General features: G+C 40.2%; 1 protein-coding gene across 1 annotated transcript in view; it reads right to left on the bottom strand.

Annotated features, from left to right (window-relative positions):
• Positions 1-17,181, bottom strand: part of LOC115797814 (rho GTPase-activating protein 21-like) — a 218,218-nt gene extending 201,037 nt beyond the window's left edge. Inside the window, exon 1 of the mRNA XM_030754328.1 lies at positions 16,709-17,181. Coding sequence (XP_030610188.1) covers positions 16,709-16,717 — 9 coding nt within the window. The 5' untranslated portion in view covers positions 16,718-17,181. The remainder of the gene's footprint in view (positions 1-16,708) is intronic.
• Positions 17,182-19,036: the final 1,855 nt, after the last annotated feature.

Raw genomic sequence — 19,036 nt, 5'->3', positions numbered from 1 at the left:
CTAATAGGTGCTTGATAGATGCTGTGTCTTTTGATACCTACCCCTGTACACTTGGTAGTCCTCGCCCCCTGCCCCTCGCTAACATGCTTGCCACAGGTGATGAGTACCAGCGTTTGCTTGCCGAGTTTCCCACCCTCACGGTTCCCACCTTCTCTGCAGCCGTAGCTAAACATGGTGTGGAGCATTACATTACCACTGTGGGTCCGCCGGTTTTTGCGCGTGCACGCCGTCTCGATGCCGCGAAGTTAGCGATAGCCAGGGAGGAGTTTGCAAACATGGAGTGCCTTGGTATTGTGCGCCGCTCAAACAGCCCGTGGGCGTCCCCGTTGCACATGGTCCCTAAAGCTGACGGTGGGTGGCGCCCTTGTGGGGATTTTAGGCGCCTTAATAATGCGACGACTAATGACAGGTACCCGGTTCCCCACATTCAAGATTTTTCGGTTCATCTTGCGGGGGCAACTATTTTTTCAAAGGTGGATTTGGTGAGGGGATACCATCAGGTTCCTGTCCATCCGCGTGATGTGCCCAAGACCGCGGTTATCACTCCTTTTGGCCTTTTCGAGTTTTTGCGAATGCCCTTCGGTCTGAAGGGCGCGGCACAGACGTTTCAGCGCCTCATGGACTCCGTTTTGCGTGGTATGCCATTTTTGTTCGTCTATCTGGATGACATACTGGTTGCCAGCCCTTCCGCCGCGGAGCATTCAGTGCACCTCCGCCAGTTGTTTGAGCGTCTCAGTGAGCACGGTTTGATTGTGAATCCAGCTAAATGCCAGTTCGGTCTGCCGGCCATAGAGTTTTTGGGACACCTCGTTTCGCCCCAAGGGGCGTTTCCCCTGCCCGCTAAGGTGGAGGCGGTTTCTGCTTTTCCGCGCCCTTCCTCAGTGAAGCCCCTGCAGGAGTTTTTGGGGATGGTGAACTTTTATAACCGTTTCATCCCCCGGGCTGCTCACCTCATGCACCCTCTGTACAATGCACTTAAGGGCAAGAAAGGCAACCAAGAGATAGAGTGGACACCTGAGCGGGTGCAGGCATTTGACAGTGCCAAAGCTGCTCTTGCCAACGCTGCCCTGCTGGCCCACCCGTCTCCCGAGGCGCCTGTTGCCCTTACTACCGATGCCTCCGATTTTGCAGTCGGGGCCGTGTGCGAACAATGGGTGGGTGGTGCTTGGCAGCCCCTCGCCTTTTTTAGCAGGAAGCTTCGGGATGCGGAGAGAAAGTACAGTACGTTTGACAGGGAGCTCCTTGCCCTTTTTCTCGCGACGCGTCATTTCCGGTTCCTGCTTGAGGGCCGTGACTTTACCGCTTTTGTAGACCACAAACCTCTCACATTTGCCATGGCAAAGGTTTCAGAACCATGGACTGCACGGCAGCAACGGCAGCTTTCTGCTATTTCAGAGTTTACCACTGACATTCAGCACGTCGCCGGCAAGTGTAATCGGGTGGCTGACTGTCTGTCCAGGGCGCAGGTTAGTTCTGTGCATTTGGGAGTGGACTACTCTGCCATGGCTGCCGACCAACTTACGGATACGGAGATTCAGGCTTTTAAGGCGGCCGAGTCCAGTTTGCGTTTGGAAGATGTCTCATTTCAGGATAGTGGCGTAACCCTACTTTGCGACGTCTCATTGGGCAGGCCTCGCCCCTTGGTTCCTGCTTGCTGGCGTCGGCGGGTTTTTGAGGCAGTTCATTCTCTTTCGCACCCAGGAGTTAAAGCCTCAGTTAAGTTGGTAGGGGCCAAGTTTGTGTGGCCCGGCCTCCGGAAAGAGGTCAGGGCGTGGGCTTCCTCATGTGTTGCTTGTCAGCGCGCCAAAGTGCAACGACACACCAAATCCCCTCTGGAGCACTTTCCCATACCACAGAGAAGGTTCGAACATGTCCATGTAGACCTGGTAGGTCCATTTCCCCCTTCCCGGGGTTTCACCCATCTCCTGACAATGGTGGACAGGACGACTCGGTGGCCTGAAGCAGTTCCTTTGGCGTCAACCACCTCAGCAGATGTTGCTCGTGCGTTCGTCTCCTCCTGGGTATCTCGGTTTGGCGTACCGCTTGACTTGACATCTGACAGGGGTCCTCAGTTCACGTCTGAGCTGTGGACTGCTGTGGCGGAGAACCTTGGCGTCAGACTCCATCGCACTACCGCGTACCACCCGCAGTCCAATGGCCTTTGCGAGAGGTTCCACCGTACCATGAAGGCTGCCTTACGGGCTGCGCTGGTGGACAGCAGCTGGGTTGACCGCCTTCCTTGGGTCCTGCTGGGCCTGCGTGCGACACCTAAGGAGGACCTGCAGTCTTCTTCAGCCGAGCTGGTCCTGGGCCAGCCTTTGAGGGTTCCAGGGGAATTCCTTCCTGGTGCATCTGCTTCGGGGGCCGACAAAAGGAGCGGGCCGGTTTTTCCGGGGAATGATAGGTTTTTGGCCCCAGTAGCGGCGCATCACTGCCTTCCACAGTCATATGTGCCAAAGGACCTGATGTCTGCCAAGTACATTTTTATCCGCCATGACGCGCACCGTTCTCCACTTCGACCTCCTTATGATGGTCCATTCCGTGTGCTAGAGGTGGGACCTAAGGATTTTTTGGTTGAGCTGGGAGGTCGTCAGGAGCGGGTTTCGGTGGATCGCCTTAAGCCTGCTCACATGTTTCCGGATGGTCCTATTGAGTTGGCCCAACCTCCGCGCCGCGGTCGTCCTCCCGTTTCTATGCCTCACTCGGAGGACCTGCCCCCAGCTGCTGTTTTTTCCCCTGCGAGGGGGCAGTCTCGCCGTAGTCGGGGCTATGCCCCTCCCTCGTTTTCACCACCTGTGGTCGCCAAGCACAGCCGTAGTGGCCGCCTTGTTAAACCCCCTAGGAGATACTCTTGATGTGGTATTTTATTTTTGCTATGTTGAGTTAAAATGGTTGCTGTTTTTATTATTGTATTGTTTGCCATTCTGTGTGTTCAGGGGGGGCCTGTGTGGTGGCCACATATATGCACATTTCACACCAGAATGCCCCAAGCTCTTATTGCGAAGAGAGAGACCGGAATAGATAGGGAAAAGGCGGGAGAGAGAGGCCTAGGATAAAAGGGCTTGACTCCTCCTTTTGAGGAGTTATATTCGGAGTTGTAGTTTGTTGTGAGTTTTTCCTAATAAAGCTGAGACTACATACCGGCTCGTGTCTCCTTCCACCGACTCCTACAAGAGTATCTTTAATTTTTTGAGAAATTGTTTTGTTTTTCCACTTTATCCTGCCCTTCAGACGTGTGTACATTGCTGAATGGGACTTGGTGAGTTCGTAAAAATGTATTTTATTTCTTTTGAGAATTTTGTTACGTTGAATGTATTATTTGGGAAACAGTATAAGCTAAGATGTCAGATTTATGTTGTTTGTGTTTTAAAACTTGATATTATGATGCCCATGTGTGAAATTGAAGTGCAAGTGTTGTGTTTTGACTTATCTCCGCTCCGCCATTTTGGCGGGTGTGCAGCTTAATCAGCATCTATTAAGCAAAACGCTGACTCTTGGCTAATGTCTTAAGCAGCCAACGCTTTATTTTGTTTATTTATTGATATTTTATGTTGCTTACATTAGGCCATTTAAGTTGGAGTGGAGAAAAGTTGAGCTAGTACTGAAGTGGGACTTCATACGCGGTGAAACGAGATGGCGAGCCACCGGACCTGATGAACTGTGAATTTGCTGATCTGTGCATGTGGAGCAACATGCTGTCTGCTGAGTGTTGACCGTTTTCATCCGAACTGGTAGGATTTATCCTTGACTGCTAACAGCAGTGGATTCAAGACTAGCGCAGAACACAGACAATAGAGGGATCAACAGCAGGACAAAAGAAAAGAGACTCTCATGTGCATCACACCTTGTTCAGCCTTTTGCTGGATTATTTTGAGTTGTGTCTTTTGGTTCAATATTTTTATTTTAATATTGAATGACCCTGTGTGGTACTGCTGTGATATTATTGAGATTGCAAACTATTTTGTTGGTTAAACCTAACATAACATTGAGTCTGCCGAATCTGAATACAGAGCCTAATGTTTGTATTAACTTTAAAAAAAAAATAATAATAAAATAGATAAATAGATTTTGAAGCAAGAGAACTAAACTAGGTTTAGTGACTACTGAGTTAACTCAAACAGACAAACCAAAGGGAACTGAACAAATAACCCTAAATTTAAGTTATTTCTTTTGGTTAAGATAACAAAAAGAGGGATTATACACCAGGAAGGTGTATGCTGTTGTGTTTTCTGTTGTCAAAGTCTTTTATGGTTTTTGTTGTGTGTAAATAAATCTTGCCGGCTAATTTAAATTTATTCTCTTGGTCTGTGGTCCTTAATTGTGGTGACACTAACTCTACTCTACATAGCCGAACCTGTCATCTGGTCCAAACCCTGTAACGACTAAGGTGTTACATTAACAGTTGATGATGTGATGTGTTAATAAATATAGCTGAGGAGGAATCAGAGATGACAAACCGCTTCTCCTGTGTCATCTTTTTGTTTTCCATTATTTCAGCTATCTGTAAAGCTGCTCACGGGCGCCGTGACCCAGGCGCCAATTATCTAAACAAAAAGGGGGACTAGCACTACCAGATTTTAGGAATTATTATTGGGCCGCTCAATTACGCATATTGGTGCACTGGATTAAAAATGGTATAGACAGGGTGGGTACAAATTGAACAAAACTCAGTGCCTGAATATCCCCTACATACAATAGCATTTTTAAGTAAATCATTTTGGAAAAAGCTGAAAATTAAAAATAAATGGATACTAAATATATTAAATATTTGGGACAAAGTTAGGAAAAGTCATGGAATCCCAACTTCATTATCAAGAGCCATACCAATTGCAGATAACCCAGACTTCAGGTCCTCCCTGTTGGATAGGGGCTTTAATAAAATTACAAAAACAAAGGTCATTTTATCTATAATTTTTCTTAGTTTTAGTTAGTTTTGTAAACTCACAATACTGTTTTTTGCTTTTAATTATAGATTTTATTTATTTCAGTTAATGAAAAATTTTTTTTCAGTTTCAGTTTTCATTATTTCTTTTGTTTTCGTTAACTATAATAACCCTGTTTGTTACAAAGTTTACCAGCCGGCAGGAACCAGCTTGGTGATATCATGTGGTATAGCTAAACTCGCATGCAATTGGTCAGTGGGTTTCCTTGGACGCTTCACTACTACCGTAAGGACTGTAAAAGCTGCACCGGTAAACCAGAAAGTGCTCAACAAGATTTTAATTAAGTGGTTATTTCTGTTTTGGTATTAGGTTCGGGTCTGCTTGAGACATCATTTCGGTCCGTATCCGGACCGAGGTCCGCCTATTGGTGATGGCTGATCTATAAGAAGAAGCTGCTGACTTTAACAAGGTATTTGGCATCAACCAGTTGAAAAGCCAGAGAGTGTCTCTGTGTTAGCAGCAGGTTTATTTCAGGTGATTAAGCCAAGTTGGCAGAAGAAGAAGCCTAGAAAATAGATGAGTCTTGATTCCATTTTTACCATCTTAGCACCATGAAACTTTACTGTACATTTTGTTGATGATGCAGTCAATGCACATGCAGAGTACCAACCCAACCCATAGGGTTGCATATATAGCAATGCTATAAAATGTCCTTAATACATTAATGTTGCAAATGGAACACCCATGAAAAGTTCTTATGCTGTACTAACTTTAGTCAAAGTTCTGTTTTCGCTCTGTAGTAATGCAAAGAAAGAATTTGAGTGTGTTACAGGATGCAGCACATGCAAGATAAGATTTATTTTGTATGTATAAGTAATGAGCAGGCAGCTTGATAAAGGGTGGGGGATTAAAATCCAGAAGATTAAGGCTGTTGTGTAATGGTTTGTTGGCCAGTGCTTTGTGAGACTGGCATGCACTCTCAAATATAGTGGATCAAATATATTTGATTAGAAAGGACTTCTCTGCTTTTCTTACAGTTAGGTGTTGGGGTTCACAGGAATTATGAAAATGAACCATTTATTAAGTATTATGTTTTTTTTAAATTACAAACAATTTAATGCTATAAATTTGCATGTTGATTGTTTACAACATTGACATCACACTTGTGTCTGGCACTTTTTAGTGCAGTTTTCTTTTAACGTAAAATCATTTAAGTATTAAGTGAATGCAATACCTATTCAAATGAACTTATTTACTGACAACAGAAAGTGAATGCATGTCCTATTTTAGTTCCCTCTAACAGACACAACAACTGTAGGTGTCATTGTTCACGCAGACTTTTTTTTTTAACTCACTTTATTAAGCTTCAGACATGAATACCCATATTGCAAGTATATCAAGTATAAACAGAACATTTAAATACAGAACCTCTCCTGGTAATAGAATCTAAAACTCTTTTTTCCAAATATATCCTAATTGGTAGCCACCTTCGTACAAATGCGTCTTTCCTCAATCTCAATTGTGCAGTCAATTCTTCCATAACATAGATGTCCTTTACTCTTTTAATCCATTGGGTGTTGTCGGTGGTGTTGTTTGTTTCCAGAATATGGTTATCATTTTCCTAGCCAAAAGCAGAACGTTGTGCATGTTGAGTTTATCTGCAGAGAGATCTGGGAAGTCCTTGGGTATACATCCCAATATATAATATTCTGCATAGGGGGTTTTTCACCCCTAAAATTACGTAAATTTCCTCCTTGGTGTCCGTCCAGTACGCCTGCAGGTACTGGCAGTCCCAAAAAATGTGAGCATGATCTCCAATCTCCCCACGTCCTCTCCAGCTTAATGGAGAACATGAGGGTATGAGGCCAGCCAGTCCCCTTGGAGTCCTGAAAAAGCTAACCTTTACTTTCCAGTCAAATTCCTTATAAGTAGGACTATTGGTACTTTTATGACTAGATATAAAACTTCTCTCCCAATCTGTTTCTTCAGTGATAATGTTGGCCTCTAGCTCCCACTTTCCTTTAATAAAGGCAGTGTCTTCCATTACACTTATTTGCAAAATTTTATATATTTTTGATATGCAGTGTTTTGGAGTTATGTTTTTTCCATCAAATCAATAAAATATTGTTCCATCTCTATGGGGGGTCTCCTAATCCTTTCCCATTCGTTATTGATAGTTATGTAGTGTCTTATTTGAAAATAGCGAAAAAAGATCTTGGGAGGGGCAAGCCATATATCTGTTGTAATTGTAGAAATGATTTTAAATGTTCTTCTATGAATAGCTGGTTAACCATTAACAAACCTGACTCAGCCCAATGTTTAAAAAACCCTTGTGGATTCATATGAAATCATTTTTTTTCGCTCTACCCTGGGAGCGCCATCGGGCAACTGTGTGCGCACGTGTGCATGCTCACCGCATCGGTCCGCAAAGTAATGGCAGCGGTCTCCCGAGAAACCGCACTGATCCTTCAATGTAACCTGACGTGCGCCTCTGGAGAAATCGAACTACATGTCGGGTCCACACAGCCCACAAGGTTGTGATTAACCTGTTCAGTCCTTGTGCATTTCTGGCTACTTTTTGCTGCAGTGTTTGAATCCATCAGTCAGAGAATAACAATCAGGAATAATAATCAAAGCATCAATATAAGGACTCACAAATGTCAGCAAATTCCTGGAGGGAGACTGCTGGAATTATCGGAATGGATGTGAGGAAATGAAGAAAGTGGACAAACAGGGACAAATATGTTTGCAGCCAAAAAACTGAGCACAAAGAGCAAGGACCAAAAAAAGTCCCAGGCGGCATCGCATATAAAACACCAACACACGACCGCAAGGTAATTAACACACACAATCCAGCTACACAAGCATAAATGGTTGGCCACTTAAGTAGGTTGTGTACAGAGGCTGCAAAGCTAGCTCTCCGAGCAGCTCCAAAACAGAAGCAGCTTCATGTGGTGAGAACATCAGGATGCAGCTGGATTTGAGCTTTGATTCCTTCAAAGAGTTCAGTTTGTTTTTGTCTGTGTTCTGATGTTTTACACCACGTGTTCTGCACTGACGATGAAGTTTGTTGGAGAGTTTATTGAGTTTTGGAGTTCATGTTTTTCTTGTTAATGTTCATGTGTTTCCTTAATATTACACACATTAAACACATAATGCTGCTATTTTGTGAACAGTTGGTTGTTGAATGCAATTTTTTAAACGGTATCTTTTGTCGAGTTATTACTCAACAGTCACTCTTGCACCTGACAAAGTATGAAAAACTAAAACTGACGAGCTTCAAAAGCAGTTTTTATACGATTGTGATATAACCAATATTACTATAATATCCATCCATCCTATACTATATTATATTTTTATGTTCTCACACTTAGCTCCACTATTGAGACTACATTTGCCAAAGGTTTCAAAGCACTGACTAGGTAAAACTCACATATAGTCACTGTAAAGAGTAATGCTGCAGTTTGTAGTCTGGTAAGTGTTACTCTACTACAATGATGACTTCTCTATTTCCATACAGTGCATCTGTATTTGTATTGGCTGTTATTAATATTAATATATCTGTTAAGTATATACTCATATATACTCATTGGCCACTTTGTTAGTTTCCCCATTAATGCAAATATCTAATCACATGGCAACAACTTAATGTTAGGTATGTAGACATAGTCAAGATGACATGCTGAAGTTTGAATCAAGCATCTGAATAGGGACAAAAGGTGATTTAAGTGACTTTGAATGTGGCATGGTAGTTGGTGTAACGTGGGCTGGTCTGAGTATTTCAGAAACTGCTGATCTATTGGGCTTTTCCTGCACATGATGAGTGTCAGTTTCTGATGTTACATTCAGATGGCAGGGACTGAATTTGGCATAAACAACATGAAATGGATTAATCCTGCCTTATATCAGTGACTGATGGTGGTCTAATGGAATGGGGCATTTTTTTTCTTTCTTGACAAACTTTCGGCACCTTGGTACCAACTGAGCATTGTTTAAAAGCCAGAGCCTACATGAGTATTGTTGTACATACATACACAAACAATTATACATCATATGTTCTTGCTAGAAGACCCTCAGGGATATATACTCCAGAGGAAACCTATTATCAAATCAGCATCAAACACACACACACACACACACACACACACACACACACACACACACACACACACACACACACACACACACACACACACACACACACACACACACACACACACCACAAAAGATAAGCTGGCAACATTCTATTTAAAGTTCTGTTGCAGCTGAATTAACTAGAGCAGGAAACAACACATATCCACATTTAGAACCGCTTGGTTTTTCAAACATACATATTAGACACAGAATGATGGAGTTATTGGTGTGTAAATGTTACAGCACAGATGGTAGCATCAACCTTGAGACATGCACCCTGTAACACAGTGATGATGTCATGCATAAGCCCAGGAGGGCAGTACCACAAAGATTTTAACATCAGCTAGGCAGTGCTCATTGAGCCAAGATACTAAAGAACTCAAATTAAGAGAAGACTTTTATACTTTGCATAAAGATGTCAGAGGGTGCTTCATGACTAAAAAACAATATACATAATATAAAGGCATTGCAGTATAGTATGGTATATTAGATTTCCCCATATTTCCAAAGATTATCTTGAGTGATTAAATCTAAAAGCTAAAAATAAAACCCAAACAAAAACCAAGTAATGCAGAGTGTGGTGAAAAGTCACCAGTCCTTGTTTATCTGCCGAAGGCAATGCAAAAATTGTCTGAGGGAAATTATGATTTATTTACTCCTAAAGTATTCCATGGAGTGAAGTGAAGGTTGTTAAGAAGGCAATGTAAGTTACACTGTTTCGTAGAAACTAATATGCCTTACTGATTTTACATTTTATAGGAAACGTACCCTCCCAATATGGTGGTCTACTGAAGCTGCAAATTTTTCTATCTCCCTCCCCATTATAGCATTGCTGCTATTGCCCAACCTCCCCACCACCCCAGCATCCACCTACTGGCTCCAGGTGATATTTACTCATCAATTCCAATTTCCATATGTACTGCATTTGTGGGGAGTGATGAAGACATCAGATGCTACTGCTTACCCCATTGACCATTTGTAGGGAGTGATTCAATTCAGTTAAATTCAATTTTATTTACATAACGCCAAATCACAGTCGCCCCAAGGCGCTTTGTATTGTGGATAAAGACCCTACAATAATACAGAGAAAACACAACAGTCAAAAATGACCCCCTATGAGCAAGCACTCATAGGGGGCTCAGGGTGGGGGCAGTCATCTGCCATGACCAGTTGGGGCTGAGGGGAGAGAGACAGGACAAAAGACACACCGTGGAAGAGAGCCAGAGATGAATAATAATTAACAATTAAATACAGAGTGTAGTATGAACAAAGTAAATAAGGTGAATGAAAAGAAACAGTGCATTATGGGAACCCCCCCCCCCCCCCCCAGCAGCCTAGGCCTATAGCAGCATAACTAAGGGGCGGTTAAGGGTCACCTGATCCAGCGCTAACTATAAGTTTGAATACACGTTTTGTTCTTACCTCTTCTGTCTTTGGCCATTTTTAGTGAAAGGGCGAAGATTGTAGTCTTGGCCTGATGTTGTGGAGGGCCTCTGAGATGTTTGAAGCCATGTTCTGTCTAATGTTATCTTAATATGCAGGAGCTGTCTGACCTGAGTGGTTCAAAGCAGTTCATTTGGTCTTCCACGGTGGAACAGTGAATAAATTTCTTCATCACTTTTATGATACGGAACACTCCTGGTAATATTAGGTTGGTCACTACATGGATTTGCCAGGGTGTTAATTAGCTCCTCATTATTTAGGATTTCTGCTACTAAATTCCATAGAGATTGACTCATAGTGCCACTTCTTGTAGCAAAATTATGTGCTTTACATAATGAAACCACTAGAGCCTCCCTAACATCAGTTTTCATTCAAGAGTCAGTCTTTCATTCAAGTTTCGTTCTATATACTCGCACTTTCATTAAATTCATTCAAGTTTCATTTTATATTTTTTAATTTTCATTCAATATATTTAGACTCTTATACAATAATTTCCTAAATGGCCTTCCATAATACACACACACACACGGACGCACACACACACACACACCATAGCAACTTCTGTCTTTTCAGTTGCCACTGCCTGCTAGAATTTACAGCCATTAATTTTCTTACAGTGTGATATAATTTATCAGCATCTGTCCCGCTGTCCAACTGCACTCTTCTTATCTTTCTTTCTCTTGCCTGTCTTCCCCTACTTAGCTTTTAGCTTGATGAGTATGAGCAGACACACACACACTCTCTCTCTCTCTCTCCTCTCTCTCTCACACACACACACACACACTGTTCATTATTACCCAAAAGACAAGAGCAGTGTAACTGAGATAAGATATAAAGAAGTCTAAAGAAATGCCTGAAGGCTGTCGACAGCAGTGCTGCTGAACTAGACTCATGTTGAGGACATGTCAGCTCAGCCTGAGTCGCTTCACTGAATCACACAGTAAAGCTAATGTATGGTGACCAGAGCGTACAAACTATTTCCACTCTTTCACGCTGAATGCAGGATATTTATTTTTAAACCTTGATTAAATAGGGTTGTTGAAGCATGCTGTTTCACAAGTTACCTCAACTGGTTCTGGTACTTTTATTTATATACAATAATAAAACTGGTAAGTCTCTAGTATATTGCACTATGGCTGGGCATTTCCCATCTGTATTACTCAGTGTATTATATTTTAAATAGCTTTAATTTATGGTGATTTATGCAATATATCTATATCATCCACAATATCCACAAACATAACACATCAGGAAAAAAATAAATGTACATTATCCACTTACAAGCAGCACAACTCACAAATAAACAAAACTGCTACCCCCAAACCACCCCCATATCACTATAAAGAATGAAAATATGCAAAATTGCAAACACTAAAACTCTTGATTTATCTAGCCAACATTTAGCATACAGTGCTCATTTAACCTGGAAAAAGAGTTCCGATGTAAAAAAGTCCTCCATAAAGCTAGGACATCATACTATTCATCATTAATTGAAGAAAATAAGAACAACCCCAGGTTTCTTTTAAGCACTGTAGGCAGGCTGACAAAGAGTCAGAGCTCTGTTGAGCCGGGTATTTCTTTCACTTTAACTATTAGTGACTTCATGGATTTCTTTACAAATTTAAGACATTAGAGAAAAAAATATTCATAACCATCTCAAAGACTTAACTGCTGCTTTCAGCACTGCTGGTATTTGTTTAGACTCTTTCACTCCAGTTGATCTTTCAGACATTGCTCAGAATATCAAGGGCATATTAATCTTGCTCAGGGCAAGTTAATCTTGAATGTATTGGTTTAAATTTTAAATTATTTCAAACAGTGTCATTCACTATGATTTGTATATATCGACCTCCATCTACCAAGGAAATATTTTATGATCAACTTGGAACACTGCACCACTGCAACTCTCAAAGGGAAATTATTTTTATGGGTGTTTTTACCATCAACTGAGACAATAAACTGGATAGGAAAAAAATTGAAACAACTTGTTGACAAGTATAATTTAACAAAGATTATAAATGGCCCAACAAGAATAACAAATACATCCAAAAAACTATTGATTTGATTTTCACTAACAAACCTGATAGAATTTTCAAAACTTTTAACCTTCTATCGGGTCTCTCTGATCACAATTTTATTTTCTGCTCAAGAAAAATGAATAGGAAGCATCAAGCTATAATCAAGCCATAATAGATCCTACCTTTTTATACCTAAACATCTGCAACAGCATCTTAAGACTGAACTTGAACAAATAAATTGGTCTAATGTATTGGAATATAATGATACTGAGACTTTTACTAACAACTTGCATAGTTTGAAAGTTGTCACTGCTACAATCTAATAATTTGCCTTTGTGGAATAAAACAGTAAATTCAACACAAGTGGCAATATTTGTAGAAAAAAAGATACGTTTAATTAGTCTTACTTAGTTCGAATGATTTCTATAAACACATTTCTAAAAGGTTCAGAAAACATGCTGCATATGAGGTGTATAATATTTGATAGTTTGAAATTTGGGAAACTAAATGTAATTGGTACTATTAGCTTTACTCTTCCAAGTTGCTTTAACACAAAATATCTGAGTTACTTTTACTCACAATGAATAATTTTTCATGCTTTAAATGTTTGAGTTAATGAACTTAAAAGATTCAAGGCAATCGGTTTCCTCAAATAATTTGAGTTGAACTAACTCACTGGGTTTTACAGTGTAGCTGGATTAAGGATTTCCTCTCCAACAGACCACAGCTTGTGAGACTTAGAGAGCTCTGCTCATCTGACATCATCCTCAACACTGGCAACCCCCAAGGCTGTGTTCTCAGTGCACTCCTATATTGACTTTTTACACACGACTGTACCCCTATTCATGACACAAACTACACAGTCAAGTTTGCAGACGACACAGCTGTGGTGGGGTAGAGACATCCTATAGACGGGAGGTTCAGGCCCTCACATCCTGGTGACAGAATAATGTCAGAATAATAAAATGCATTGAAATTCCATTTAATTACAGGGGAATTACATCCTTAGTCGCAGGCCATATTATAAAGTGTTATCTTAAAGTCTAATGTAATTATCTGTCTGAGGTTATCTGTTTTTGTGTGATAGTGTTGGAAAATTTGTCAGTTTAAACCTGTATCCAGTTTGTTCCAGCAAATGTGTTTGTCCACAAGAGAAAGAACAGGATATCCTGATGTTTACACAAAACCTCCACAACCACAATGCAGCTCGTACACTCTGGCCAGCTACTTTGTTTCTTCATTATTCTGCTGGGCAGAATGAGCTGTTCCACCCTAACACACTCAAATGGCTTCTCTATCTTAAATCTTAAAGGATACATTGTCTCTGTATCCTCACACAGTAAGATCCTAACAGAGCTCCCATGCAGTGTATTTCCTTGATTTCTGGGCCTGTCACAAAGAAAACACTCTCACAGTGTCTACACATGCATATCACACACTGAATAAATTAAATCACTTGAGGTGATTGGCTAAAAATACACAAATAAATACTTTTTTGCCTCCTCTCCTTGTCTTTTTTTTACTTTTTTGGGTGAGGCTGATGCAATGCAAGTGTTTTATCGAAAATGCCCAATTCCCATTCTCATCATGTAGATCAACCTACCACACTGCTAGTCCAAATGGAGTGCTTTTATCAGGTGTGGTCTGATATCAAGAAGTTGCTCCTTTAAAAACACCTTTGAGTTATCTGGTTGAAAAACTTTAGATCCAAGCACAGATGGATGAAGCCGCACCTGAGTTTTGACTCAAAGGCAAGAGACAGGTGAAGATAATTTATTGACAACAGCACCAATGTTAGTGTAAATGCAATAAAAGTTACACAGTGTTACACCATAAAGAAGGTGAAAGTATAATCTGAAATGGAAAACATAGCTATGTGAGCTTTTCAAACAGCTCACTTGACTACAGTTTGTGGTTGAATCACTAAGTTCTACAAACATTAAAAAAAAACCTGTTTGCTTTGCAGGCATGAAGTACCTCCAACGTACTGACTCGTTGACCATTCATTGTTAGCGTCCTCCATACTATGTTTGTTTTCTTGTCAGTAGCCAGTGAAGTGCTGCTGACACAGAGTAGTAATCACAGAAATTGTTTAGGATTTTTTTGGACAACAATAGAATTTATGAAGACAGCACGATAAAGACAGCAAGATTACAGTTGAGCTTTTTCTCTGACGACTGTGTGAGAGGATGAGGCAACTTATCAGGACTTCAAGGAAGCCTTAAAGCTGCTGCTAAATACAGTGCAATTCTTTGTCATACACATTCATTGTAGGTGATAGTTGGTCACTAGACAAAAGCATAGGCATATAATATCACTGCACTGCATGCACTGTCAATCAATGGTATTTTTCTCTGCAGTCAATCACCTCAAAATTTGAGATACTCTCCCACTTCATGTTGCCAGCACCTATTTTACCTGTTGTCACTATAAGTTGTTATATTTTACTGACACTGTATGTGGTCAGCATATGTTACTACATATGCTACTGCTAGTTGCTACTTGTGTGGATGCACCTTCAGGGTCCAAGATATTATACCTTACTTCCTGTACTGTCTTGTCTTGCATTTGGATCTTTTGTTGAGTCAATGCATGTGAAAACAAACACAAAGCACAAAGCAAGATAGAAAGAACATAAAAGTACACTAGGTCTAAATGAAAACAAAAATTAAGATACTGAAGTGTTTACCAGCAGTCATTGTACTGCATGTTTGAAAATGGCTTAACATAACCAATGTCTGATAGCCTATAAGCAAGCAAGACTAATATTATCCTCATCTTTTTATATGAACTGCAAACTTAACTTCCTAAATGAATGTTTTAAAGGAATGGTTTATCTGATATTGCCATGTGAGTGTCATTATTGTTATATAATCATTAATTGTTATTAATCTCTGGCTCTCTTCCACAGCATGTCTTTTCTCTCCCCGCAGCCCAACTCAGTGGCAGACGGCTGCCCCTCCCTGAGCCTGGTTCTGCTGGAGGTTTCTTCCTGTTAAAAGGGAGTTTTTCCTTCCCACTGTCACCAAGTGCTTGCGCATAGGGGGGTTTTGACTGTTGGGTTTTCTCTGTATTATTGTATGGTCTTTGACTGTTTGCTGTGATTTATTGCTATATAAATAAAATTGAATTGAATTGAACATAGTCTGCATGAGGAATAGTGTAGACTGATGTCCTGTGTGAAACCAAAAGTCAATGAAAAGTAATTTATTCTTTCACGTCTTTTAGCTTATAGTCTTTTAGATCAGGTGACCTTAGCACTCCCTTAGGGAGCTGGAGGCTTCCCAGTGATGTGCTGAGCATTTCTTCTTCACTCTCTGCTTTTCACTCTTTATGTGTTTATACACCACTTTGCATTTAATTGTTAGTTATTATTAATCTCTGGCTCTCTTCCACAGTGTGCCTTTTGTCCTGTCTCCCTCCCCTCACCCCAACCAGTCACAGCAGTTAGCTGCCCCTCCCTGAGCCTGATTCTGCCAGAGGTTTCTTTCTGTTAAAAGGGAGTTGCTCCCTCCCACTGTCTCCAAGTGCTTGCTCATCAGGGGTTGTCTGATTGTTGGGGTTTTCCCTTTATGGGTCTTTACCTCATAATAATAATAGATAACTTTTGTTGTGATTTGGCATTATATAAATTGAATTGAATTGAATTGAATTGAATTGAATTGAATTGAATTGAATTGAATTGAATTGAATTGAACTGAATTGAACTGAATTTAATTTAAGTCAGTTTGGTAGGTTTAGGATACAAAATTACTTGTTTCAGTTAACTAAATCAGAGCTTGACAATTGTAAAATACAGTAAATACAGTAAAAATACAGTAAATTAAAAAAAATCTCTGCTATACAATTAGCTGGATAGGTGTAATTTTTTAGTCCTACATTTGATTCTGGATGCCTCTGACAACTTCCTTTTTTTGCCCACTTAGCAAGAAATATTACATATTATATCAAACACTCAGAAAAACTCAGAAACAGACTTTAATCAGGGAGGGGAAAGTTGAAGTTAATTATTACCTACTAGTGTGGATCTTCTCTGAACAATTAAGCTTTCATTTGATTTACACAAGTATAATTGCTGCTTATATTCAATATGCTACCCTATTGTGCTAGAGAGACAAAAAGGACAAACTTTCACTTTGATTATATATGTTTCTGCAACTCAGTCAAAGCATATATCTTCAAATGCACAAATAGCTGCATGCATGTGTTTGTGAGCAAGCCTCTCCTCACCTGGGCCATGGCGTTCAGCAGGATTTTAGCTGGGTCCTGGTCTTCAACATGGCTTGTGAAACCTGTGGTCAGGTCTCAGTAGATGATATTGGGGATTTGTGGGTGAGGGGGTTCAGTTTACACACACACACACACACATCACCTTTGTCACTGCTACATCCTCCTCACTTGTGAAAACACTGTCCACTAAAATGTTTGCTCTTGGCGATACAGCACTCTTCTCCTCCTGTTTTTGTCTCCCTCTTTTCACCCTCTATCTAGTTTGTAATCCTCTTTTTCTTCTGTGTAAATTGACGCAACGATAGAATATGACAGTTGAGCTAGTATTCCCTTTATTTTTGTCCCCTTTGCTCTTGCCTTGGCTGTAATCTGGGCTCACACTGCTCACTGCCTCTCCTTTTCCTCCTCCTCTTGGTTGCTCTGCTCTTCATTCTCTCTCTCTCAGCTGCTCACACTCCTCCTCCTTCCTCTGAAACCCTCCTGCATTTTTGCCCTCTCTGTCTGCGCACAGCCTTAGTGAGACACAGAGGGAAAAGGGACGGATGGAGGGATCAGAGGGATAGAATGATGTTGCGTGTACCATGTGACCTGATGGTGTAGTAGGATTCCCCCAGCAGCTGTCGCACTCATCCCTCCAGTGCTTCACTATGAGCCTCTTGCACTTCCATTGACTACTAGCTGTAAGAGAAGCAAAGACACTGACAACCAAATGAGCTCCTGCTGCAAAGTGAAGCACAGAGAGGGATTATTTCATTATTATTTATTTGTTTGCCATATACTTAATGTTGATTTGTATATTTCCTCCATTCTGGTCTATATGTCTCTGACTCTATTTCTTATCCCTGGCATGGATAAAAATGTATCCCCCCTCTGATTTTTACTGCTACATTGTGTAACAGTCTACAACTGAAACAACAGCAAAAGCAGAAACTGAACACATTTAGCACGTGATCTGTGAGAAGCAGAGATGACATTGTGGGGTGGGATGATCTGGATTGCATTGCTTTTCAACCTTTCATTATGCCACCATACTACTGCCGTTTCAATATAAAAACTAGTACTAACTTAAATAAAAGAGGAATGAAAATGATTCAGTGTTGGAATGTACAGGATACTCAAAAAAAAGTGTCAGCCACATGCTTGCACTGTAAACCCCCCCAAATAAAAATAAATAAATAAATAAAAATAAACAAATATATATATATATATATATATATATGTATGTGTATGTGACAAATGTATGTGACAAATAAAGCTCTTTCTTCTTCTTCTTCTTCTTCTTCTATATATATATATATATATATATATATATATATATATATATATATATATATATATATATATATATATATATATATATATATATATAAAATAAAATAAAACAATCAAACAAATTTAAAAAAAAAGAAAATCAGTAATACACCAACTTGGAAAAATACAGAAATGCTCCATAATCCAAAAAAATTCAATTTGTAGCTATTAATTAATGTGAAATTACCTTTAAATATGGTCAAGCACTGCCATAGTCCATTTGTTTATTAATATTTTATTATGTAATTTTATCAGAGAAAATTTATAAATTTAATCTGCATTTAATGTAATAAAATGGCACTGCCCACAGAAAATGTCAATTGCTGTTGTAGGACTAAAAAACCCCAAAAATTTACAAAAATATTTTTAAAAACTTCATAATAGTGTTGAACTTTTGATTTACAATATTTGCCTTTGAAAACATTACAAATTTTACATTTAAAAACATCTAGTGCTATTTTGGAGGTTGTTGCGACCGGGAGCGTCGCAGACTCACCTGAATGTTGTCAGGCCAGTATGCTACTCAGATTATTGCGTTGTTCAGCCACCAAACATCTTCCACACCCACTAGGTGGCGTCAGTGAGTGCCCACTAATTACATGTCATGATGTACGTATGTATGTATGTATATATGTATGTAATGCGCCCATCAATGAAAATTTAATGCTCATGGGATGTTGATTATCAGTATACTGCTGAATTCCTGTCCCCACTATGTGGTGTTATGAGTATGCTGCAAAGCTGGTAGACAGGTGCATCCAGACTCACTCACACTTTCATGAAGCATGTGAAGTTTGGAACAGATTGGACAATGTATATTTGAGATGTGACAATTTGGTGTCCTGTGGTATATGATTGAAATCCCCAAATCAAAGTGTTGTTACAGCAACACCATTTGAGATTTGATAAAACCTTGGATAACTTTTGATGGGCTAGATCTGGAGTGATTTTGGTGTCACCAGGTCAAATAGGAGGAGTTTATTAAAAGAGAGGGCCTGGAAATGGCAAAAAATGCCA

The sequence above is a fragment of the Archocentrus centrarchus genome, chromosome 19 (genome assembly GCF_007364275.1).
Source record: "Archocentrus centrarchus isolate MPI-CPG fArcCen1 chromosome 19, fArcCen1, whole genome shotgun sequence".
NCBI classification, from domain to species: domain Eukaryota; kingdom Metazoa; phylum Chordata; class Actinopteri; order Cichliformes; family Cichlidae; genus Archocentrus; species Archocentrus centrarchus.
The sequence above is the reverse complement of the archived record's forward strand: the minus strand, read 5'-3'. Positions and strand labels throughout refer to the sequence as shown.